The sequence below is a fragment of the Penicillium angulare genome, assembly GCF_028827245.1.
Source record: "Penicillium angulare strain IBT 27051 chromosome Unknown utg000004l_segment0_segment0, whole genome shotgun sequence".
NCBI classification, from domain to species: domain Eukaryota; kingdom Fungi; phylum Ascomycota; class Eurotiomycetes; order Eurotiales; family Aspergillaceae; genus Penicillium; species Penicillium angulare.
The window spans coordinates 796,126-819,132 of NW_026623163.1; the positions used below are offsets into that span (position 1 = coordinate 796,126).

At 46.4% G+C, this 23,007-nt stretch overlaps 12 protein-coding genes across 12 annotated transcripts; 8 read left to right on the plus strand and 4 right to left on the minus strand.

Annotated features, from left to right (window-relative positions):
- Nucleotides 1-70: 70 nt before the first annotated feature.
- On the plus strand, nt 71-882 carry erg2 (C-8 sterol isomerase ERG2; the record flags this gene model as incomplete). The annotated part of the gene is made up of 2 exons (XM_056920435.1): nt 71-413; nt 518-882. 2 exons carry the CDS (start codon nt 71-73, stop codon nt 880-882), a joined length of 708 nt encoding a protein of 235 aa, XP_056778472.1.
- Nucleotides 883-1,113: 231 nt separating this feature from the next.
- On the minus strand, nt 1,114-1,993 carry N7478_004222 (uncharacterized protein; the record flags this gene model as incomplete). Its single annotated transcript, XM_056920436.1, has 2 exons — nt 1,114-1,503; nt 1,568-1,993. 2 exons carry the CDS (start codon nt 1,991-1,993, stop codon nt 1,114-1,116), a joined length of 816 nt encoding a protein of 271 aa, XP_056778473.1.
- Nucleotides 1,994-3,298: 1,305 nt separating this feature from the next.
- On the minus strand, nt 3,299-4,741 carry N7478_004223 (putative proline utilization protein PrnX-like; the record flags this gene model as incomplete). Its single annotated transcript, XM_056920437.1, has 1 exon — nt 3,299-4,741. One exon carries the CDS (start codon nt 4,739-4,741, stop codon nt 3,299-3,301), a length of 1,443 nt encoding a protein of 480 aa, XP_056778474.1.
- Nucleotides 4,742-6,216: 1,475 nt separating this feature from the next.
- N7478_004224 (uncharacterized protein) lies at nt 6,217-7,473 on the plus strand (the record flags this gene model as incomplete). Its single annotated transcript, XM_056920438.1, has 1 exon — nt 6,217-7,473. One exon carries the CDS (start codon nt 6,217-6,219, stop codon nt 7,471-7,473), a length of 1,257 nt encoding a protein of 418 aa, XP_056778475.1.
- Nucleotides 7,474-8,409: 936 nt separating this feature from the next.
- N7478_004225 (uncharacterized protein) lies at nt 8,410-8,890 on the minus strand (the record flags this gene model as incomplete). Its single annotated transcript, XM_056920439.1, has 2 exons — nt 8,410-8,417; nt 8,509-8,890. The coding sequence occupies 2 exons, from the start codon at nt 8,888-8,890 to the stop codon at nt 8,410-8,412; spliced, it is 390 nt and encodes a 129-aa protein (XP_056778476.1).
- Nucleotides 8,891-10,603: 1,713 nt separating this feature from the next.
- Nucleotides 10,604-12,298, plus strand: N7478_004226 (MFS transporter; the record flags this gene model as incomplete). Its single annotated transcript, XM_056920440.1, has 3 exons — nt 10,604-10,836; nt 10,906-11,244; nt 11,347-12,298. 3 exons carry the CDS (start codon nt 10,604-10,606, stop codon nt 12,296-12,298), a joined length of 1,524 nt encoding a protein of 507 aa, XP_056778477.1.
- Nucleotides 12,299-12,802: 504 nt separating this feature from the next.
- Nucleotides 12,803-13,651, plus strand: N7478_004227 (uncharacterized protein; the record flags this gene model as incomplete). The annotated part of the gene is made up of 4 exons (XM_056920441.1): nt 12,803-12,877; nt 12,933-13,032; nt 13,113-13,396; nt 13,448-13,651. The coding sequence occupies 4 exons, from the start codon at nt 12,803-12,805 to the stop codon at nt 13,649-13,651; spliced, it is 663 nt and encodes a 220-aa protein (XP_056778478.1).
- A 437-nt stretch (nt 13,652-14,088) lies between these two features.
- On the plus strand, nt 14,089-14,596 carry N7478_004228 (Interphotoreceptor retinol-binding; the record flags this gene model as incomplete). The annotated part of the gene is made up of 2 exons (XM_056920442.1): nt 14,089-14,291; nt 14,356-14,596. The coding sequence occupies 2 exons, from the start codon at nt 14,089-14,091 to the stop codon at nt 14,594-14,596; spliced, it is 444 nt and encodes a 147-aa protein (XP_056778479.1).
- Nucleotides 14,597-15,207: 611 nt separating this feature from the next.
- N7478_004229 (fungal specific transcription factor domain-containing protein) lies at nt 15,208-17,903 on the plus strand (the record flags this gene model as incomplete). The annotated part of the gene is made up of 7 exons (XM_056920443.1): nt 15,208-15,248; nt 15,312-16,280; nt 16,335-16,543; nt 16,601-16,733; nt 16,798-17,025; nt 17,076-17,231; nt 17,285-17,903. 7 exons carry the CDS (start codon nt 15,208-15,210, stop codon nt 17,901-17,903), a joined length of 2,355 nt encoding a protein of 784 aa, XP_056778480.1.
- A 1,442-nt stretch (nt 17,904-19,345) lies between these two features.
- N7478_004230 (pyrroline-5-carboxylate reductase) lies at nt 19,346-20,176 on the plus strand (the record flags this gene model as incomplete). Its single annotated transcript, XM_056920444.1, has 1 exon — nt 19,346-20,176. One exon carries the CDS (start codon nt 19,346-19,348, stop codon nt 20,174-20,176), a length of 831 nt encoding a protein of 276 aa, XP_056778481.1.
- Nucleotides 20,177-20,320: 144 nt separating this feature from the next.
- N7478_004231 (uncharacterized protein) lies at nt 20,321-21,637 on the minus strand (the record flags this gene model as incomplete). Its single annotated transcript, XM_056920445.1, has 1 exon — nt 20,321-21,637. One exon carries the CDS (start codon nt 21,635-21,637, stop codon nt 20,321-20,323), a length of 1,317 nt encoding a protein of 438 aa, XP_056778482.1.
- A 772-nt stretch (nt 21,638-22,409) lies between these two features.
- N7478_004232 (uncharacterized protein) lies at nt 22,410-22,856 on the plus strand (the record flags this gene model as incomplete). The annotated part of the gene is made up of 1 exon (XM_056920446.1): nt 22,410-22,856. One exon carries the CDS (start codon nt 22,410-22,412, stop codon nt 22,854-22,856), a length of 447 nt encoding a protein of 148 aa, XP_056778483.1.
- Between the last annotated feature and the right edge of the window lie 151 nt (nt 22,857-23,007).

Consider the following 23,007-nt stretch of genomic DNA (forward strand, 5'->3'; position numbering starts at 1 on the left):
TTCTCTCGAGAATTTAAATTTCTGGTTCTTCGCGTCTCTCAACTCCCCTTCCCATCCAACCACCCTCACAATGCCCTCTAAGTCCTCCTCCAACAAGAAGGCCTCCGGCTGCGGTTGCTGCTGCTTCTCCATCCGGAACCTGAGCTTCCTCGCCATCTTCCTAGCCCTTTTCACCGCCGTCTACAGCTTCCTCGACGCGCGCCTGGAGCAGTTCTACATCTTCGACGCTGAGCATCTGCACGAACTTTCTCAGCGCGCGATCAAGACCCATGGCGAAGATACCCGCTCCATCGTCAATTACATTGTCTCCGAGCTGGAGGAGAAGGTTGGACCCAACTACCTGAGCACTGAGGAGGAGTGGGTGTTCAACAACGCTGGTGGTGCTATGGGCGCTATGTACATTATCCATGCCAGTATGTGAATTCTATACGGGCGCGGTTTCATTGGTCTAATGCGACCGTGCCGAAGCAATTATTTCTTCCATTGTCGCAATTGGCTAACTTTATCTCTTCACTAGGTATCACCGAGTACCTGATCATCTTCGGAACTGCCATCGGAACCGAGGGCCACACCGGTCGACACACTGCCGATGACTACTTCAACATCCTCTCCGGTACCCAATTGGCCTACGTCCCTGGCTCCTTCGAGCCGGAGGTCTACCCCGCCGGTAGCGTCCACCACCTGCAGCGCGGCCAGGTCAAGCAGTACAAGATGGACTCTTCCTGCTTCGCGCTCGAGTACGCTCGCGGCTGGATCCCTCCCATGCTCTTCTTCGGATACGCCGATACCTTCTCCAGCACTCTGGACTTCCCCACCCTGTGGGCTACAACTCGCATCACTGGTCGTGAGATGATTTCCAACTTGCTGCGCTTCAAGCTGTAAGGGGTACATACATAATGATAACCTTGGTGGTGGTGGACTTTTTCGTTTCTATAATGTCGTGAGACAGCTTGTACTTTACAGATATGTATTTCTGGATAGACGGAGTCTGATGGGTTGTACAATTAACCTGTACAGGTTATTGGCATAATTGTTTAGATTGGGTTTTCAGAAACTTGAACCATGTTAATGTGTTAGGATTAAAGAATAGTTGAATATGAACAAACATCATGCTCATGTACTACTACCCTTTTTCTTGGCTTGAAAGAAAGCTTCCATCATTCTTGTTGGCTCCGTCTTCTCTCCCTTCGCTGCTAGAAAGGCCTCCCCGAATGCACCGATGCCTGCGCGAATAGCCTCATCCATAGATACGTTCTCCCAAGTTCGCATGAGAGTCTTCTGCCTCCTCACAGCTAATGGTCCATTCTTTTCAAGCTGACGCAGCCAGACTTCCACACCTTCATCGAGGTTATCAGGCTCCGTGACCTTCTCAACAAGGCCCCATCGTAATGCTTCGTGGGCATCAATATTCTCTCCCAGCATAAGAAGCTGCCTCGTATGACCCCACCCAATCAAACCAGGTAACAAAGCCGCCTCAACAACACTAGGAATCCCTATCTTAACCTGTCATCGTGACAATTAGCCATGGCCATATGAGGATCTGGAGAAGAGAAGCATCTATACATACCTCCGGCATCCCAAAAACAGCATTCGATCCTGCAATTCTAAAGTCACACGACGCAGCTAATTCCAACCCCGCCCCAAGTGCATAGCCATTTACCCGCGCAATAACAGGCACAGGACATTGTCTCACACTATCACAAGCTTCATGTACCTTAGAAATGAACGTTCGGGCAGAAGAAGGGGAGCTCAACGCTGCCATCTCAGCGATGTCAGCACCACCAACAAAAGCCTTACTCCCTGCACCTGTAAGAACTATGCCGAGAAGATCGGCATTTTGAAACGCGGAATCTTCTATTGCTTTGGGCAATTTCTCAAGGAGGGCCGTGTTGAGGGCATTTAGTTTATTTTGCCGAGAGATGGTGAGATGGGCTATTGTGCCAGTTCTTCGGCGGGTGATGTTTGTGATAATGGTGGCTGGGCTGGTAGCCATAGTTGCTACTCAGAATTTTTCGAATTTGGAGATATTTCAAAGAGTTTGCAGAGGATGAACCTTAACATAGTCTAAAAGCTTGTATAAGACCGAGAATCACCGACTTATGGAACTAGAACGCGGGGAAGACCCCGCATGATCGTCCAGAGGTCGGCATTGTTCTTCCTCGGTTGTGTATAGCTTTTTGAGTGGTAGGTTAAAATACACCAGATTTGGACCAGGGTTCGGCATATCTTAATGTAGACTATTTGGTTAAAATAGGGTTCTGGTTCTAGGATCTAAGGGTGCTAAAGAAAATCGTCAAATGAGTTGATAGAGTCGAGACTATGCTACAGATCAAAGCCATCTCATCCCATTTAGCAGGTTTTGTTGACTTGATGCTTCTGAAGAAGTCTAGTAGGGCATAGTGGAATAAATGAGGTACTAGTAATTGAACATTTCACGTTAGGATTGAGAATATAGATATATCAATGGTGAGGATTGATGCAGATCATCTGGCTACTAGGAAGGACTTGAGGAAATAAAGTATCTATGCCATTGCCGTAAGGACTGTGTCATTACTCCGACGGTTATGTCATTGCCCTGAATACGATACCATTACTCTCAATACGTTCAACATATGTCATTGCTGCCAACACGCTGCCAACACGCTGCTAAAACGGTGTCATTGCTGTTAAACGATGTCGCTGCTCTCAAAACGGTGTCATTACTCTGAAAACGATTACATTGCCCAACAACAAAAGAGACACAGGAAAGTCCCACCTGTCACTTTGAAATGGCTATATCGTAAATCTCATGAAGAAGTGCGACTAGGAGATAGATTATGGAACATTTGAAATCAAATTAATAATCAATCTAGCAAACATGTAGTATAGAAGTAGAAATTAATGCTCCGGTGTATAGATTTTCATAAGGTCACGAGTCCTCCAGGGCTGCCAGTGGGGACTCGGATTGATAGAAAAGAGTAACATATTACTGTAAAGCTCACATGCATTTAAACATCATGATGCAGTCAACTACCTGCTATTCTAGCCTGACTTGAGGTCGTGAGCAGGTGAGCTTCCAAGTACCCTTACGGAAGGGGAGTTTTGATGCTCCGAGTTCAATGTACTATACCAGGGAATAATTAGGTCAATGCTCGGTATCTTGAGAGGCTTATCATTTTAGGAAGATATGAAGGTCCAGTATTTTGAATCAGCTGAGATGCATTAATTAGAATTAAAGAGATAAAACAACTGGAAAACGGTGCGGGGTATCCGAATTGCCCATGGACTCAAATGCAAAAAGCCACAACATAAAATCAACCTAAAATTCCTCAACTGTTGTCCCCAGATTACGCTCCCGAGCCAACTTCACCAAATCACCTCCCGTGACAAGATCCATTAAACCCAGCCCAACGCTCTTGTAAATGACATTGCCCTTCTCCGCCCACTCGCGCAGACCCTTGTCTTCGGTTTCACCTTCATCATTGAGCGTGGCATGACGCACCATCAGTAGTTCACCCAGTTCAACCAATTGCTTTGGCTTGATACCAGCTTGAACAATCTCACCAGCCTCCTTGATAGCTGCGTCTAGGCTATCCACGACAACTACTCCACTCCGTTGAGTGTGCTTGTGGAAATGTCTGTGAGGAGGCGTTACATTTACTTCATCGCGGAGAATGTCGGGGTGGATCTCAGTCATATGGGACTTGTAAGAACCAACGGCCATGATGAGACGTCCTTTCTGACGTCCTTCACGAGAGGTAAGGAACTCCGCCGGGAATAATGGATTCACGGATGGGGTGCAGCAGAAAATCGCGTCCGCTTTTCGAACATGCTCTTTCAGAATGCGGTTGTATTCTCCAAAGTCACTGCTCATTGCGGAGAATTTCGCATCTCCGCGCCAAGAAGCGTTCTCAGGTGAGTAGATATCTTGAAGCAGCTTTGCAGCGCGGTCAAAGGACCGATTGACAATGTAAACTCTCCGAATATCATCCCCACGAAGCGTCAACGCCAAGCGAATATGCCAATAAGCCTGATTTCCAGCTCCGAATACGAGCAGAGTGCGGACCTTCTTGCGCTTGTTAAAAATCATGAGCGAAGCCAGCGCTGTCCGGAACGCCGTAAGCTCATGCGCATTAATCAAGGCGAATGGCAGGCTTTCCCCATCGAGAAGGGTTACACTGCCCCGCGGAGACGAATCACGAGTCCCCGCCCCGGGCCAAGCGCCAAGAGTCTTGGAGACATTTGCATTTGTGATAACGGGTTGTTGGTTCACGCAACCAGAGAGAAGTGTTGAGCTATCGGTACTACTACCCCCACTTGCAGGCGTGGCCATGGGGCTGATGGAGCCTCCATCTTCTTGGGAAGAACCCACTGAGAGCTCGCTCATGTCCGAAGAAAGAGAAGCGACCGAGTTCCGGGCAGAACCTCGTCTCCGAGATCCAGAGCCAGAGTCGCTTTCGTTGCCGTCGAAGCCAGGCTTTTCGACCTGGCACCCCGCTGCCCCGCCATCTTGTAGAGAAATCATCTTAATTCCGATTGTTTTTCCATTGGTGGCGGGCATGAACAAGGTTGTGCAACCATTCTGACGCGTGATAGCCGTTCGCTGCGGCTGATATGTAGCTGAGCAACCCTTATCTTGAGCCCCGGTCGAGTATTCCCGCAGCGCTGAAGCGAGGTTTCGCTGAAGGTCTTGAATTTCGTCTCGGGAGAGGGATTGGAGTAATTCGCGGAGGTTTGATCGAGTAAGAACTGTGAGTGGCATATGGGCGGTTTCGATTCAATTTCAGCGAGTGTAGATATTTGGTGAGAGGAGAGAGTGTAGTGAAGTGTAAGAGTCATAAATTTTTGGGATTGAAACTGTTATCCTGTTATCTCCGTCAACAAAGCCGCCACTTTGCCCGCGTAGGCCGCCAAGATAAGTGAAACATACAACGGCGGGTCTAATCCGCCAAGTCTAGATTTATTCTTTGCTTTTTGGCGCAGGGGTGTGTGCCTAGTCACGCTAAGAATAAGTCGGGCGCAAGGCGTGGGTATGTCTCCGATTCTAACAGTTCCGGTTCGTTGAGGCCGAATCGAATTTCCCGAAGATGACGACAGCCGCGTCGTTTAGAGGCGGGGAGCGGGGGGTGATCAGCGCCGATGGTGCAATAGAAATGAATCTCCACCCACAAGGCACAAATTGTCAGTTGTCGAATGACTTGAAAGGGTCTGTGCAAGTTGGAGAGGGTGAAAATATTGTAATCTCTACATGACAGATAAACAAACGGGTTGCTCTTCTTTGCAAGACGCATCCAGCGATGCACACTAAAGCGGCCATGCGATGCCGATCTGCCGATCGTGACAGCCTAAGGCAGCCATCCCTTACATAGATCCGGATCAACCTTCAAGCTTCCGGAATGTTGCTGGATGCATTCTGTCAACATTCTAGAAGACTCCTGCATATCTATACACGTACATCATGGTCATCCTAATCTTGGAAACATCCTTGGGACTTGAACATTTGAAAATCCATCAATCATCAACGCATGAAACCAGGAAGCTTACAGAGTCATTATTATTGCATACTTACAATGTCCGCCCTCTATATTTACTATATTTTCTTTTTCATATTCTCAATCTCCATCAATGTTCCCTCTCGTCGACATGTTAGTCTGGCGTCCAAATATGCAATTTAATTGGATATGCGGATGCAAGTCTCGTCACATGAACCCACTCGCTCGAGCCTGACGCAGTAACGCTAATGCAAGCCATGGATACTGTTCACCAGCAGTAACACCAATCCGATCACAGCATGAAAGGTCTAGACTAAGTGTCGAAGTAGTATCACACAGGATTCTGTTGGGTCTATAGGTCTCACATATTAATGCTGATTCAATTGCCAAGACCCGGACCCCGCTATGTCTTTGGACTAGTGTTACCTCCTATACGCTGTCCAGCGTCTGCTCCCCAAAGCAATAAGCAGTTGAACTCCTGCAAAGAGGTAAAAGAAGTGTGCATATTCGGGGTTTAATAGCAGTCTTCGGAGATGTCTACAGGACTGACGGCAAGAATGCCGCCTCAAACTATTGTTCAACAGCCGGTACTCATGCCGTTACACGGCATATAAGCCGTATGGTTTGGTATAAAGAGATGAAGCTTCAAAACTCAATTCAAATTCTTTTTTATTATTCACAACCACCATAAATCATTGAAACCTGGATCGAATAGCTCATTCTTCAAGTTTTCGAAAAAACAAAAATGTCCATCGCTACAGCAAGTGCTTCGACCGTTGATCTTCACGGAAGGATTTACAAGATCCCAACTCAACCAACAGTGGTAGTCTGCATCGACGGCTTCGACCCAGAGTATCTCCAAGCAGGCATTGCAAATGGCGTTCTACCAACCTTGACATCTTTCCTAAAACACGGGTTCCACACCACAGCAAACTGTGCCATGCCATCCTTGACCAATCCCAACAATCTATCAATCATAACAGGTGCACCCACTGCTACCCACGGAGTCGCTGGTAACTACTACCTCGACGAAGAAACGGGGAAGGAACATATGATCCTCGATGACTCCATGGTCCGCGGAACAACCATCTTAGCTAAGCTAGCAGATGCTGGAGTTAGAGTAACAGCCATCACGGCCAAGGATAAATTGAGAAAGATAATCAACCATGGTCTTTGTCCCAAAAAGCGGTCAATATGCTTCTCTGCGCAATGTGCGGATGAGTGCACGGAGAGAGAGCACGGTATCAAGGATGTTTCATCATGGCTAGGGAAGTCAGTTCCCGCACAATATTCCGGCGAATTATCTCTCTTTGTCCTTGATGCAGGACTGAAGCTTCTGCAGGAGAAACGGGCTGACGTGTTATATCTTACGTTATCCGATTACATTCAGCATAAATATGCCCCAAATTCCGCTCAAGCAAATGAATTCATGCATGCCATTGATTGTCGTCTGCGCGATTTCGTCAAGCTTGGAGCCAATGTGGCTGTAACGGGTGATCATGGAATGAACGACAAGTCCGACAAGGACGGAAATCCGAATGTCCTATTCCTCGAAGACTTTTTGATTTCAAGGTGGCCAAATAGCGGTGCTAGGGTTATTTGCCCAATTGCAGATCCATTCGTTAAGCACCATGGGGCTCTGGGTGGATTTGTACGCGTGCACTTGAAAGAGAAGTCTGCTGTCGATGACATGATCGCAGATTGTCGAGATCTGCCTGGGGTGGAAGTTGCACTCAGTGGCAAGGAAGCTTGCGGCTTATTTCAGATGCCGTTGGATCGGGAGGGAGACATTGTTGTGATAGCTAAGACGGACTTTGTCATTGGAAGTAGACGCGATGAACATGATCTTTCTCAGCTGGGCGGTCACAGATTGCGTTCTCATGGAGGATTATCTGAACAGGAGATTCCATTACTGAAGTCGACTCCCATCTGCGATGGAGACGGTCTCCAGGGCAAGAGATGGAGGAACTTTGATATCTTTGACCTTGTATTGAACCACTAGTTTAATTCAATGAAAGGGCGTTTGGGTCTATACTGTCGCAGCCGGCATGCGTAGAATCATGTGTAAAAATATCAGGTCCCTCGAATGTGAAATCGAACCCAAAAACCCCACTCCATCCCATGTCTAAATGGTCGGTTTGATCGGGCTGAGATAAGCCACCCAAGGCTGCATCAAGGGTATCTGCCATCCCACATAATGGATACGTGACCATGTTTGAAAAGGAGGGAGACCGAAAAGTATCTACCAAATTCCGCAAATGGTACGTCGCATTATGGCCATCTTTCTGACAGATTATTGATCTTCCTTGGCCCACGGCTTTCACGAGGCAGACGGACGCAAATGTGGTCACAGCTCCGAAATAGTAGGGTAGATTTTGTAAACAGGTATGACTTTCATTTCCAACAGCACATATTATAGATAGAGCATTTTCCAATGCATGCTGCTCCAGTAGATCAATATTAAAAAAAGAGTATCCTGGTGGCTCCAAATTCCGAGATGAACGGCCACGGAAAGCATGTGAAAATAAGTAAAGCTTTGCAGAATGATAATAGTGGTCGAACAAGGAGATTGAGACACTGTTCGGGTTGTTCTCAATCTTTAACAGATCCGACCATTCATGATGCCACTTCTCATAAGCTTTGGCGAACTGTGGTATCTCAGCAAGCCTCTCGTTGGAAGGGCAATTATCCACATCTGCGCCGAACAAACCAAACACACGGGAACTTATCGACCAAAGCTCGACCTGGCTAATCAATTGTAGATCGGAATTAGTCGCAAGTTCCGATTTTAAAAAGTCTCCGGGGGATTTGAGTTCTTGAAAATCTTGAGTTAATGGTGGCTTGCCCCGGCTGAGAGAGCACTGATGATCACACAGGTAAACGAGGAGATAAAGTCGTGTCCGATCGTAGCATTCCCGTTTCACATGAGGCATTTTGCTTAAGCATCTGTGAAGGTCTAAGTCGGTAGCTATGCGAACGGCTTTGAAATTGTTAGAATTGGGATACTAATCCGAATACAACCAGGCAAGAACCTTACCTAGTCCATTCAGTGAATTTGAGACATCACGGAGCCACAAAGTTCCTAAACAGAGAGCCCGGACATCATCGAATGTGTAAGAATCCGAAAATAATTTTCCAGATACCTCTAATTTGAAGGCTTTCAAGAAGTTCTCATAATATTTGGAGCCCGATGAAAATGCAGCAACGGTACAAATGGCCGAGGCAAGGATAGTCGATCTTCGACGGATGGAACCAAATGTATCCGTATCAGTGAGAATCTGGTGAATATGATCGTCCATGTTCTCCCTGTAATAGTTGAAGAGATCATCGAGTGTCTCGGTTGGAATCAACTGCACAGAAACTAAATCGGCCCCTGGCACTGAATTGGGAATAGAACTCTTGGAAGTGAAGATAGTCATGGAGGAAGCAGGAAAGCCGCCTAAGCTGCATGATAAGTTGAGATCCACAGGATTTGAAGATTGGATCGTGGCTGTTTCAAGTCGGCTATTTTCCGGTTCTTCTGCAATGGGAAAAGACTGTGATGGATGAGAGGACGCTTGAAAACCGGGGGTATTCGGTGTTTGTGTATGAAATAATCGTTCCAGCGTATTCATTCTCCTTTCCATCGTTTCTTTCCATCTGTAACCATGTGTTAGTATCTCGAATTAGAATCCATCTTCCATCAATGATTACATACGAAGCATCACCTTCTAGTAGTGTCTGCAAACTTTTGTTGAGCGTACAGTCAGTCCCGCGTGATCTGCAACGATTGCAAGGCGGCTTGTTATTGGTCATATGACATTTGATCTATAGAATTAGCCCCATTTTTGCTCTTTGCCTGTCTTACTACCTATGGGCTTGGAGGTTATGTACCTTAAGTTTCCGACAAGAAACGCATGCTGTGATTTTGCGGGAGATATCCGGAATCTTCCTGTCCCCGAAGGACTCACGCAGTGACATTGCTGCTGATTTGGAAGTCATTGGATATGATTTTCCAGTACAGGCAATAAATTAAAATGATCTTACTCGGGGAACAGTAGGAAGTAAGTCACACTCGAAGAGCAGATGCTTGTTGGTGGCAAAGACCCACCACGGCAAAAATGCCGTCAAGGATGAAAGTGGAGATAGAGTCCGGACAACCAATAGGAAGCTGTACATTCAATTGACAAGGAGTTTGGATGACAGACAAGTAAACTTGGAAGCTCTGCGAATAAAAAAAACAAGAGTAGAATCCGTCCTGAATTGAGCGATACTCTCTGTTAAGAATCTAAGTACATGATGATGGGTCAATATATTCTAATTCCCATCCCTCTTTCACCTTCATGTCCCCGTACCATTCTCTGACATACTTCAATCCGGAATGAGGCCCGAAGTGGACACAAGCAACACATTAGTCCCTCTTTTCGACGGCTGCGATATAGCCATCGTGCAGCAGGGCAAACTCGACATGCTCAAGTAGAGCCTTGCAACAGCTAGGATTTGAATGATATATGATGATAATGAAGGGGTATCGAATGTCTTATAGAAATTATCACGCGTCCCAGGTGGAGGCTAGGAGCCGCGCCCAAAGCCTATGTGGCTCCATAGTTTCTTTGCTTGATGTCATCCCTTTGAATTATTCTTCCTCAACAGTTTCCACTCTCGAAGAACGTAAACTTCAGACCCATTATGACCCAACAAACTGTTGAATAATCGAATATTGCTTTCCTCGGTTTGTTTGCGGGATCTGACCAATCAGTATCGTCGCCCGCGCGTTGTTGAATAATCCGATATTCGCAGCCAAAACAACACTCCTGTTTGCAGGACTTGGTCGAATTTTGACATGTATTAACGGCGCTCGATTTATTTTTGATTTATCAGCTTCAGATGAGACGGCACGTATTTGATCAGGTGCTTAAAGGATAGATGCCGTCTCGCGCCTATGGAGGACCGAGCCGTCTGCCGCGATCCAGGTATGTAATAGTACATGCCAGCACCCTTCCAAAGTTAGTAGTACTAATAGTAGTGCTAGTGCTGGCTTCAAGTTTGGAACACGGAATTATAGACTTGCGTTATCGATTATTGGACGATAACTTCAGTCCCTTTCAGCCTATTTACTCAGATATTTTGTGAAGGGTGATACATTTCGCAAGATGCCTAAACTTCAAGGAGTTGTTGGGCTATCAGAAGCCGAAGAGAAACTGAGCGATACATCGCCACGTTCAGAATCTGAACCAGATATCGAGAGAGCTTCACCAGAGAAAACCCAATCCTCTGGGGACAGTTCCACATGGAACTGGGACGAAGATCCTAGCAACCCGTATAACTGGCCGACAAAATGGAAAGTTCAACAGATCCTAATGATCGCATCGGCGGCCTTCACGACGTTAGTGCAACTCTGACAAAAGATTTCGTGGGAACTTTCCCTTTGGCACATTGCTGACAATATCTGCAGGTCAGTTGGTGTATCGATATTAACGCCAGCACATACACAGTTCATGGAAGAATTTCAAGTTAGTGGCACAGTTGCCATTGTACCATTGTCTCTTTATGTTTTCGCTTTAGGACTGGGTCCTATCGTGGGAGGTCCTCTCTCCGAGACGATTGGGCGATACCCAGTTTACATCGGCACAACACTACTTGGTAGTCTTTTTACGCTCGGTGTGGGATTTAGCAAAACTTTCGCAGGAATATGTGTCTTGCGATTTCTCTCTGGGTTTTGCTTCGCGCCGTCGCTAGCCATCGCTGCTGGTACGATAAACGAAACCTTCAAGCCAATTAAACGCGCGATTCCGTCGACGATATTCATTTTGACACCATTCTTGGGTCCTGGTTTAGGGCAAGTCTCTCCTACAGTCTGAAGAAAAATGGGAATGGGTCGCTGACTATGAAATAGACCGGTTATCGGCAGCTTTGTTGTAGCTCGCAAGGGCTGGGAATGGACGCAGTGGACTTTGTTATTCTTCGCTATATTTACAATGATCACCATCCTTACGGCTCGGGAGACATTTCACCCAGTACTAAAGCACCGGCGTGCTAAGGAACTTGGCTTACCACTCCCTCCATCGCAACCATTGTCATCCAAGGCTCGACTCTTTGCAACGGTCGCTCTTCTTCGTCCGATTCAAATGCTCCTTACTGAGCCTATCGTGGCTTTTGTGTGTTTATATGTGGCATGTGAATTCGCTACACTTTTCTGCTTCTTTGCTGCCGTCCCCTTGGTTTTCGGAGGAGTCTACGGGTTTGGTCTAGAAGATTCGGGACTTGTGTTTCTGGCCATAGTGGTCGGATGCTTACTTGGGGTTGTCACGGTACTACTATGTGACGTGTTTCTTTACCGTCGAAAAGCAGCGAAGCTTCAGGGACGACAGGTCCCCGCTGAATTTCGCCTTTATCCTGCTTTGATTGGGAGTATTGGGCTTCCGATCGGTCTATTCTGGTTTGGTTGGACCGCCAAGGCAAGCATTAACTGGGCGAGCCCGACTGTCGCAATCATGCTTTTTGCGTGGGGAAATCTGTGTGTCTTCGTGAGCACGACACAATATATCGTTGATACCTACCATGGGTTGACCGTAGCTAGCGCCATGAGCGCAAATAGCCTGGCGAGATATGGACTTGCGGCTGCATTCCCGCTGTTCACCGTTCAAAGTAAGCAAATTTACGACGCCATCCATAGATACTTCAAGCTAACTGCCTCATTAGTGTTTACAAAGCTCGATATTGGATGGGCGTCGAGCCTACTTGGCTTTATCGCTATCGCACTTTTACCAGTACCATGGGTATTCTTCCTGACCGGGAAGAGATTGAGAGCCTTGAGTAAATTCGAAGTGGCTGAGGATTCGGGGTGATAAATACAAATATTTTAGATGGTTCTAGTAGAAGACTTTAATATTGGAGTTGTAATTGGTCGAAATTAATAGTTGCGCAATGTATACAAGAATAAAGTCAATCTCCTTTTCAGACATCGCACGAATTCTTTACGAAAGGGCAAAAGAAATCATAACCTAGTCAATCTAGATATCAGTTACATATCAGTTACACGAAATCGATTGGCATAGTAGATCAGGGGTTTATTGGAAGATCCTGCAGAAACCTAGAAAGTTCCATGGTTCCGAAGGCGGATGGTTGTTGAGTCGTCGGGGATAATTCCTTCCACAAATCCCGAAGCTCAACAAATTTACCGTTGCCCACCAGGAAGATCCCTTGAACTATCTTTCCCCTACAGATGTTGAGAATGGCTGTTGGTGAGTCAGAGTAGCATTGATGGATAATCAATAAATGTAAATTGTTATAAAATGAAGTCTATGGTCCCTCTAATGTCGAGTTTATAGCATTCAAAATTGCAATTCACCATGGCATCCCCTCGCATTACATTTTACTACGACATCGGAAGCCCCTTTAGTTATATTGGGCTGTACGTCTTGAAGGTAAGAAACAACATCTATCTTAGTGAAGTGACAGCATAATTGACATAGTTGGCAGAACTCTCCCGTTTTTTCCAAGTGCCAAATCGACTACGTTCCAGTATTGCTCCGCGATCTGTTCCAAAAATGCCAGAATACTCCACCACTAGCAGTAAAAAGTGAGTAATATGTTGACCCTTTATGGCTCCAAACCGTATTCATCATTAGAAATATTTCTAATAATATCATGAACATGAAGACAAGCTGCAGTGGATTCAGCGGGAGCGGCTGTACTGGAGCCACCGATTTGGCGTTCCGGTGACTGAGGCCGTGCCTGAAGGATTCCCAACCTCCACTATCGATATCCAGACCGCACTATGCTTGATTGACGAAGAAGTACCAGAGAAACTTTTGGAAATCTCCGCAAGGTTCTATCATGTCTTCTGGGCCGAAGGAGACACAAAGATAACTACTCCGGAGCGATTCTTGGCCGTCATTGAGAACGAGACAACTCCAGAAATTAGAAATCACATCAAGGATAAGGTACGGAAATCTCTCTACTGAATAATTGAGGTCTCTAACATCGATATCTAGTTAGCTAGTCCAGACGCAAAAGAGTTGCCGCTCAACAACACCCAGCGAGCTTTCGATTCCGGAGCCTTTGGGCTGCCATGGTTTGAATGTGCCAATGCCGAAGGCAGCAAGGAAGGTTTCTGGGGTATAGACCACTTGGGTCGCATGGCAGACTTCTTACAGCTGGATACCAGTCTTGACCGGGGTTTTCGGGTTTTAATGTAACGGGCAAAATGGGCACTTGGGAATGGAAATCAGCGTGATAATAACAATCTGTTCTCTTCGCTCCGTGATTTAAGTGAGTAACTGCGATAAAAAGAGTAAATATAGAATTCTAGCCTTGCTTTTCATGCCCTATTGAGGCTGGCAGACCAGATCCAACGCGGTATGAAATATGTGGGCTGAGGGGATCGCGTCCAACAACAAAGAACCCAGTACTCCAAGTTACACATGTGGTCATATAGAAACCTTCAGAAGGTGTACCGTCTAGATAGTATGTGGATGTGGCGAAATTCCACTCAATCCAAAGACTCAAGGCTGGACTACCGGAGATATCATTCTTGTACAATATCGTTGACTATTTTGCGTCTGTTCATTGAACGACAGTAATATAGCTCACCGGTGAAGTTTGTGTATCCACTTGTTCCATCTTTGCTAAACTCATGAAGGCTCAGGGCTTACGCACGATTGCATTTGGCGGTCGACCTATCGAAGGGCTGATGCAAGGTATTGAAGGTATCAAGGGTGGCTGCTGCACCACTAGCTGGCTTGGATGCTACAATCGAGGCTGTGGAAAGCCTTATCAAGAACGGCTCAATTGCCTTATTAAGAGCAGGTCGAAGCTTGCGATGAATTCGTTCCTGTGGTGACGACTCAGGTGCGCCTCTCACAATATCATCTGCTTCGGTCAACCTCTTCAACGCGTTTAGGCATACCAACGACCGCATTCCGCGTCAATTCATTCACGAAGCAGCTGAATTTCGTCTTTTCTACACGTACGATAACCTAGTCGACCAAGAGACTGCCTTGGCGTCCGCTGCAGACGTTATGTTCAATGGTGGTGCCCGTGTTCAGGGCTCAATGAATGCGACTGGAAGTCTCTTTTCCAAAGGACCCAGTGCTCGTGACCGACTTTCTGCGGCTGTTGCCTCTCACTTTTCGTGTCACTGAATTTACAAATTGTTTGGTTTAATATCTTGCGTCCTTCACGAATTTCACCCATTTTCCTTTTTCAAGTAAACTTACTAGGATAATCTCAAGTATTCAGGAACGATACTTCGCTACTTGTCTTTTCAGTAGTGTCTTCACTAGCCTTTCTATCTATGTAGTGTTATTTAGCGCAGTGAATTCAATACACGATCGCCTATGCAAAGTTTCGCTACTAATTTTGCTCGTGGCGAGTACGGACGAGTGTAAAGCTGGATCTGACTGCTGATTGGGTTAAAAGCTTATCCCCGTGGGGTAAAAAGATCCACCGCCGCCGCCGCACGCCTACCCCCGCGATGATGAACGTGACCAGCTTTGCCTCTTGATTTCACTGACTCCGGTATTGTCGCCGGATACCGGAAACACCCAATACAAACCTGACAGGATGAGTTTAGAGAAATTCCCCAGCAAGCGTAAATATGTGACTACTGCCTGCGACACATGTCGGGAGAGCAAAGTGAAGGTTAGAAACCGGTTTCCACAACTGCAAGGGAACACCCCCACCAGGATACAAATGATACTGACAATCACAGTGCGATGGAGTTCGTCCATCTTGTTATAATTGTCAACACAAAATGCGACCGTGTAATTATTCGACAGGAACTGACAAGCGAAAGTAAGACGAGAAAGCGCTATATTCAAGATCTTGGTCTAGATACTCCGGCTAACAGTATGATAGGATATCACTAAAGTTCGTGGTTGATTTGTTGGTGAAGCGTATAGATGAGCTCCACCAGTTTATCAATTATCATGAACTGACGCCGCCATCCATGTTCGATGCCAATGAGGCAGCCTTAATACATGCTTTAGATACCTTGGGGCTTCGTCACATAAAAATGACATTGAAGGAGATGGAGACGAGAGATAGGCCCGTCTCTCATGAACTCCGAGCACAGCACCATAAAGTCTTCGATTCAAACGAAGCGACCGTTGTTGAAAACCTAGATATGGACCATCTTGATTCAACAATAGACTTACTCTCAGAGCCATTCATGGTCTTGGAACATCAAGACTCCTATCAACTCCATTCTGATCCATCTTCGTCGTTTCCTGGGACTTCTAACGAACCGTTTCTGCGCACTGCGGACAATCCAGTTGATGATTCCCAGGCGAGTCTGACCTCGACGGGCGAATCTGATCTTCAAGCCCTATCAAATACAAGTATACCTTGCGACTCGAGCACGACCCATGATAATCGCCAAATACCACAGTCAAATCCGGTCCAACCCGCCTCACTTAAAGGCACAGAAGGCAGCAGCATCCTTCAAACAAATCCTCAGGACAGCGACGACTTAGAAGATATTGTCCACAGACTATCCGATCGGATGGGGAGTCTTCAGATTGGCTCAGATGGTCGATTCAGATACTACGGACCCACATCTCACTTCAATCTGTTACAAATGCCTACACCCGATAACATGACAGTCCATCGTACTGTTCGAAAAGACGGTTGGGATTATCTGCATCGCCTGGGACTTGATCTGGAAGTTCCTCCCGGTATGGAAGAGCATCTGACGAACTTATTTTTCACCTGGCATAGTCCTTCTATCGACGTGGTCGACCGCAATATGTATGAGATGGCAAAGCAGCAGTGGAATAATCATATGGAAGACACACCCTACTACTCCGACGCATTAACAAATGCTATGTATGTTTCATTACATGAAAACTAAGACTTCTTCACATAGTGCTAACTATTCAGGTGCTGTCTCGGTGCTGCCTTCGAGGCACGATACCATCCTACATTTATCACATATCCAAAATCACTGTCCGACTTTTTCGCAGATCGGGCGAAGATTCTTCTCGAAATTGAACTCGATTCCCCTACAGTTGCAACAGTGCAGGCTATGGTTGTTCTTAGCGGACATGACATTGGATGCAGAAGAGATGCAAGGGGATGGCTTTATAGCGGTTAGATTACTACCGACCCACCATGATATGCCAGTGATGCTAATAAATAACCTCTAGGTATGGCGATGCGCCTTGCATTTGATCTCGGCTTGCATTTGGATATGTCGACGTATGTCGCAAACGGGTCTATCAGTGAGGCGGAGGCAGATTTACGAAGCATGGTCTTTTGGGGTGCCTATACGCTAGACCAGTAAGTGAAATGCTTTAACTTGTCTGGTCAAAACTAACGTGCTTTTTTTTCTATCGTGCTATAGCCATTGGGGTTTCCTTCTCGGTCGTCCAATCAGGATGAATCTAGAAGATGTTACCGTTCCAAAGCCCGGGCATGTTTCACGAGGAGTGGAGCCTCAGCGATGGAGTCCTTACGGGTTGCCTCATCCTACTGCATTCCCCGCAGGTCTGTCACTTTCCCACTCAGCGTCGCTGTTGAGTTTGAGCAGAGTCAGGTTATCGGAAATCATGACACCCCTCGGTCATGTTCTGTAAGGCACAATAAAATCAATGTAGTTTCTATGGCTGACTTGAAATCTAGCTACGGCTCATCGAAGATTTCCAGAGAAGCTCTTCAACAGTTGAATGCGGAAACCACACAGAGACTTCTTGATTGGAAAGAGAATCTGCCAGAATGCCTTAAGGTAAACGTGGCAGAGTGCAATTCACCTCCACTACCTCACATCTTGATGCTCCAGTACGAAAGGCCTCAACCTAAAAGCAGTGTCACACTAAACTAATCTCATATAGTCTTTACTACCACCAAGCCATCATCCACGCCCATCGCCCATGGATGTCCAAAAATGGAATTCAACCACAGCCTCAACAGGGAGCAGGCTATGTACACGCAAGAAAAATGTGTGTAGAGTCTGCCACTGCGATTTCGAGACTTCTCTATATCTACGACAAATACTACACTTTCCAGAGGATAAGCGTTCAAGCGGTTGCAATCACCTGTTCCGCAGCCCTGATGCTTATATTCACAAAAGCCCTTTATCGAAACTCGTCTAACGACCAAAGCACCTTGGAGAATCTCAATGTCTGCTTCCGAGCCTTAGAAGAGTTCGGGTCATCCTGGGAAAGCGCGAAGAGAGCACAAAGCTTTTTGCTCCATATGCAGGGCCTCTGGGAGAGGTCTTCACGGCACTACAGAGGAGGCAAGCGTGTGGTTTCTCAATCACAGGATGCTGCTCATTCAGACCATTCAAACTCGCCTGGATCTAAAAGATCCAGAACTTCATTTAGTTCTGCCGTGGGCATGGGCTCTATGAGCTCGCATGGTGAAGATAGTGTACAGATGGGATCTGAATCTGAACAACTTGATTGGCTTTGGGCTGTGACTATGGGCTCTTTGCCTCCAACGCGATAATCATTTACACCCGAGCAGTATTACGAAGACACATAAAGTCCGTTGAAATTTACTCCTCGAGAATACCATATACAATAATACCTACGGTTTCACAACGAAAGAGTTCATTTTTTGATTATTTAACGACCTCTCATTGTCAGGCGCCTGGGAGCTGTGGTTTGCTAAATACAGCCAGCTATATACCCATACCCTATTTCAAAGCATCTTTTGTTCAGTTTAGCTCTGTCGTTCATATTCCATGCTCGGTGAATTCTCAGGAGACATAACTGCTATATAGACATTAATCTCACTTCAACGACGTAGGAGGCTGGGTGGTTCTTATGGGATGTTGTGCTCACAAGGATTGACAGTTCAATCACAAACAGAACAAAATTCTAACATTAATTCAAAACACAATAGCAAAATCACTAGTACAACATAGGTTAAAGCTTCCAAAGCTTCCAAACAATAGATCTGGTAACCCTTGAGTTTCTCGCTTTCCAAAATATCGGCATATCGCTTACATTGAGCTTGGAAAGATTTAGCTGCAAAGTCCATCGCCGTGTAGATGGCGGTTGGATAGTAATTCAGGGTCTTTGAATTATGCCAAATTATCCGCTCAGCGATGTTTTATAGTTGAATCAAATAGTAATTAGAAATCACCATATGTTATATCTGTGGAGTAGAAATTTTGAGCCTCCTGCTTTGGTTTACTAAACGATTAAAGCAAGCGAATTTATTTCAACTGTTCAATGGTAAGGTCAAGTGTCAATTTTGTCCTGCAACTAAAATACTAAAAGGCTCAAAACGCATTTTCTCTGCAAATCATAAGCTCAATTCAATGCTTCTAGCTCAAGAATCTGTGTTGAATGAGAAATAGACCGACCACAATGGGAACAGCGACTTGGCTTGGTTTCAAGATCCACTTGCACATCGGCAACGTACTTCGAGTCTTTCGAGCAATAGGCGCAATGGAATTTATAGCCCTTCAACCTCTGGATTTGATTAAGTTACCCCACTCCGGCATCGGTCCACGCAACCGACATCAACAAATTGACTGCTTGGTATTAACAGAATATTTAATATATCAATACCTAGTGCCTTTTATTACAATAAATATTCTTCTGAAATAATAGTAGACTTGGGGTGTTTGCCAGCATCCCAAGAAGATAAGGCTCAATTTGAGTAAGAAGACTTAAAAGCTACGCCATCATCCTATGCAGCCCACGGCGACACCTACCCCGCGGCAAGATCTGCCGAATCATCGGGGGCCCACCCCGACGCTACAAGAACAGCTCAATTCCTCCGCTTCTTGGAATTTTTTAAAGCTTCATTCATAACTTCAAAGCACTGCATCTGTGCGTAATGTCAACCCAAAAGAAATCCGTCGCGTTCGTCGGATGCGGTAATTATCTCTTTTTCTCTGCCCCAAACTCCACGCCAACTAATAGCAACTAGGAAATATGGGCGGTGCCATTCTCCATGGCATTCTCGACGCAGCATTCTCCGGCGGCGCCGCAAGCTCAGAGTCATGCCCAATCTCCCGTTTCATCGCATGCACTAAATCAGTTGGCTCGGCAGACCGTCTCCAAGCCGCGCTTCGGGAGGAACACAAGCCCCACGTAAAGGTTGTCTCCGGCCAAATCGTCGAGACAATGAAGGAAGCCGATGTCGTTGTTTTGGGCTTTAAGCCATTCATGGCGGAGGATGTATTAAGCATTCAGGGCGTTAGAGAAGCATTGAAAGGAAAGCTCGTCATCAGTTTACTCGCTGGACAGTCGCCCAAAAACCTCAATCGGATTATCCAAGGTACATCGGGGTTAGCCGGTGCTGCGGCTATTGTTCAGGTTATTCCAAATATGGGTGCGCAGTTCCGGCAGTCGATGACTATTATTCGGGAGCCTGATGAGCCTTTATCGGGTGTGTTTAAGGAGATCCTGGAATGGATGTTCAACCAGGTTGGGTGGGTGAAGTATTTGCCTGAGAGTCAGATGCCAGTTGGATCTGTATTGGTTGGTGCGGCGTTGGCAGCTATGACGGTGCCGATTGAGGGTATTCTGGATGGATGTGTTGCTGAGGGAATTAAGAGGCCTGATGCTATGGAGATGACGCTATATGGTCTTCGTGGGCTATTAGCTGCGTTGGAGGCGGGGATACATCCAGCTGTGCTTCGTGAAAGCATCTCTTCGCCGCGGGGATGTACTATTCAGGCACTTTTAGCTCTCGAGAGAGCGGGAAGTAGATCGGATTATGCGGATGCAATCATTAAGGGGACTGAGCATTTGAAAAAGTAAATAATTTGAAAATAGAAATAGATCAAAAGTGAGTTTGACTCGGTGACTTTGATAGAACAAAATGGAAAATACAGCCAGTGTATATAAATGATAGAATAATCCTCCATCCATTTACGCCAATTAACCAAATAGAAAGTCCAAAATTTAACCCCACATATCGCCCTCGTCTTTGACTAAGTCATCCTCATGCAAGACTCGAAGACCATTACCCTTCTCTTCGCGCTTTCTTTGGCGTCTTGTCACTGTTCTTCCGGGTGTGAATGGGGTCACAGGAGTAAAGGGCATATACGGGGTATAAGGAGTAGGCATGCCCGTGACCGGCCCATTGCGCTTAACAGGTCGCTCCAGGAAGGTCGTCTTTGTTGCCGGCGCACTCTGTTGAGGATAGGCATCACGGAACGGCAATGATGATGACTTGGGCTGAGAGGGCGATGCGGTAGTGGGAGTAGTAGTAGTCAGAGTAAGGGGAGCTGGAGGAACTCGTGTACGAATCCTTGGAGACATGACTTGACCAAGTGGAATACCCTGCCGGGGAGCAAAAGAAGAGCCTGGGGCATTTGGGGCACTAGGAGGGGGGCCTGGGATATAGAGCCTTGGTGAGAGAGGCTGTTGATCATTTGCATACGATGAGCTTGCATGTACATCGGGCGATGCCAAAGGAGACGAGATGCCAAGCTTGCGAATAGGCATAGGCAGCCTAGGTGACTTGAGTCTTCCAGCATCTGGGTTGGAAGGTGTTGCCAATTTTGAGCTAAACAGCTTGGACAGACGGTTTGTATGTCTTGGGGATTTTGGTGGAACGGGAGGCGCTGCTGCCACAGAAACTTGTGAAGCTGCACGGTCGGTAAATGGATTGGTGTACTGGCTATCTGGGGATCCAGTCTGTGAATCCGAGTGTCTCACGGAAGAAACATTGACACCTGCAGCCTTCTGAGCATCATGTTCCATGACAGCTGCATATAGCCTCTCCATCTCGTCGTCGGCCCTTTGCCGGTCAGAGGCAATCACTGATTCATCAACGGTAACCATACTGCCGTTCATAGATGCGTGGGAAGGGCGGCTTCCTCTAGGAATACTACCCCAAGAGGTAAAGATACTCGACTTGCTTGGGCTAGGAAGATTCTGCGTGATGGGAGTAATGGGGCTTGGGTCCATAGAAACAGGTGGTTTCACAGGATTTAGCATCTCCATCTGCAGTGAGAAGTTGGATGACTGGACAGTTCGACGCAGTCGTCGTCCAACAAACAACACAAGACCTAAGAGGATAGCAACAAAGATCACGTATGAAGCGACGATGCTTCCAACTTGAATAGCAAGGAGCGATTTGTCCACAGGAGGATGGATGATCCCACTTCTGTGGATTTGGATATGTGCTTCTGTACCAGACACAGGACTAATGTGCACAAGGAGGAGGGAAATAGCAGGAAGGAGGGAAGAGAAAGAGGCTACCGGAGGAGTCATCTCCAGTTCCTGTGACAGGGAGAGGATGTAGTGGGGAAAAGAAAAAAAAGTGCCCAAATTTAAGTGCAGGTGCAGGTCACTGTTTGTCTGATCGACATACCGCGTGGAAATGTCAGCGAATCTGGACGTAGCGAAGAGCACATTGTGTTCCAGGAGGTGATGGGGCGATAGGGGAGGGGGGGTTTTGGTTATAAAACATGAACTTTCTGGTGTGACGAGGTAAAAGGCAGTTCTCGGGGCTGCAGGTGAAACTACGAAAATGCGATGAGCGAGAGCCTGTCGTTGGCCGTCAATACGCGCCGGGATGCACAGTTGTCACTCGGTGGGGACCAATCAGGATCGGTAAAGAGGTGATTGAAGGTGATCCGAAGTGGATCGGCATTCTCCACTTAAAACTGGTCTTGGCACCATACAGATGCGCTCGGACTGATCTATGAATAAGTTGAGTCTACAGTGTATTCCGTGATCCAGAATTATCTGTGTATAGCCTCAGTATTCTGAAATCTGGATGTGAGCTATATAGTTGCGGGCACGTGATAATATCCGCCCTTTACTTCCATCATTCGCTCTTTCCTTTTTTCCATCACCAACAGACTTCGCTCCTTCCACCACCCATGAACAAAGCATACCGACATCTACTTGATTCAAGACATCATGATTCTCTTAACCCTGCCATCTCATTCATCGCGAATCCCATTAGATTACTCTACTCTACCGTCCCATTCGTCGCCAATTCTATCAGTTTACTCTACAGAAATATCCCTCGCCTGATATGGGACACAACGTCTCTGCCATTGCCGGTGTCAAGTCTCCCAATTTCTACGAACAAGGCAATGCCATCAACGAGATATGGGTGGATGATGTGGAATTGATCTCACGCCTACCGTTCGGAGATTCAGACCTGGGCCAAGCCGGTTGGCCAAAGGGGAGTTGGCCCAAAATACCGTGGCATCAATTTATCATTCCATTGAAGCGTGACCTCACTCAATTCTCAAACAACACGATGCCAGAAAGCGCAACCCACACAGCCAACTCGGCAACCCCACGATGTTCGTTCGGTTTCTTTGGTGAATACGGATATTTGCATGTTACAGCCGTGCTTATGATTGCGACATTCGACTTAGTCTATTTTGTAATCTGGATTGTGAATGTTTGGAAACGGCGAAGTACCACAGATCGAGGACGAGATATCGACTTGGAGAAGGGTGAATTGGATTGAAAGGTTGCACGACGTATCATTGCACTATGCTGCGTTCGGCATTCGAAGGAACTTTGTGAATATTGTGAATCAGTGTTATGACTTTAGCGAGGTCTACTTCATCGATGATAGTTGAACAGTCTGAAGCCCGTCTACTTTATTATAATTAGTA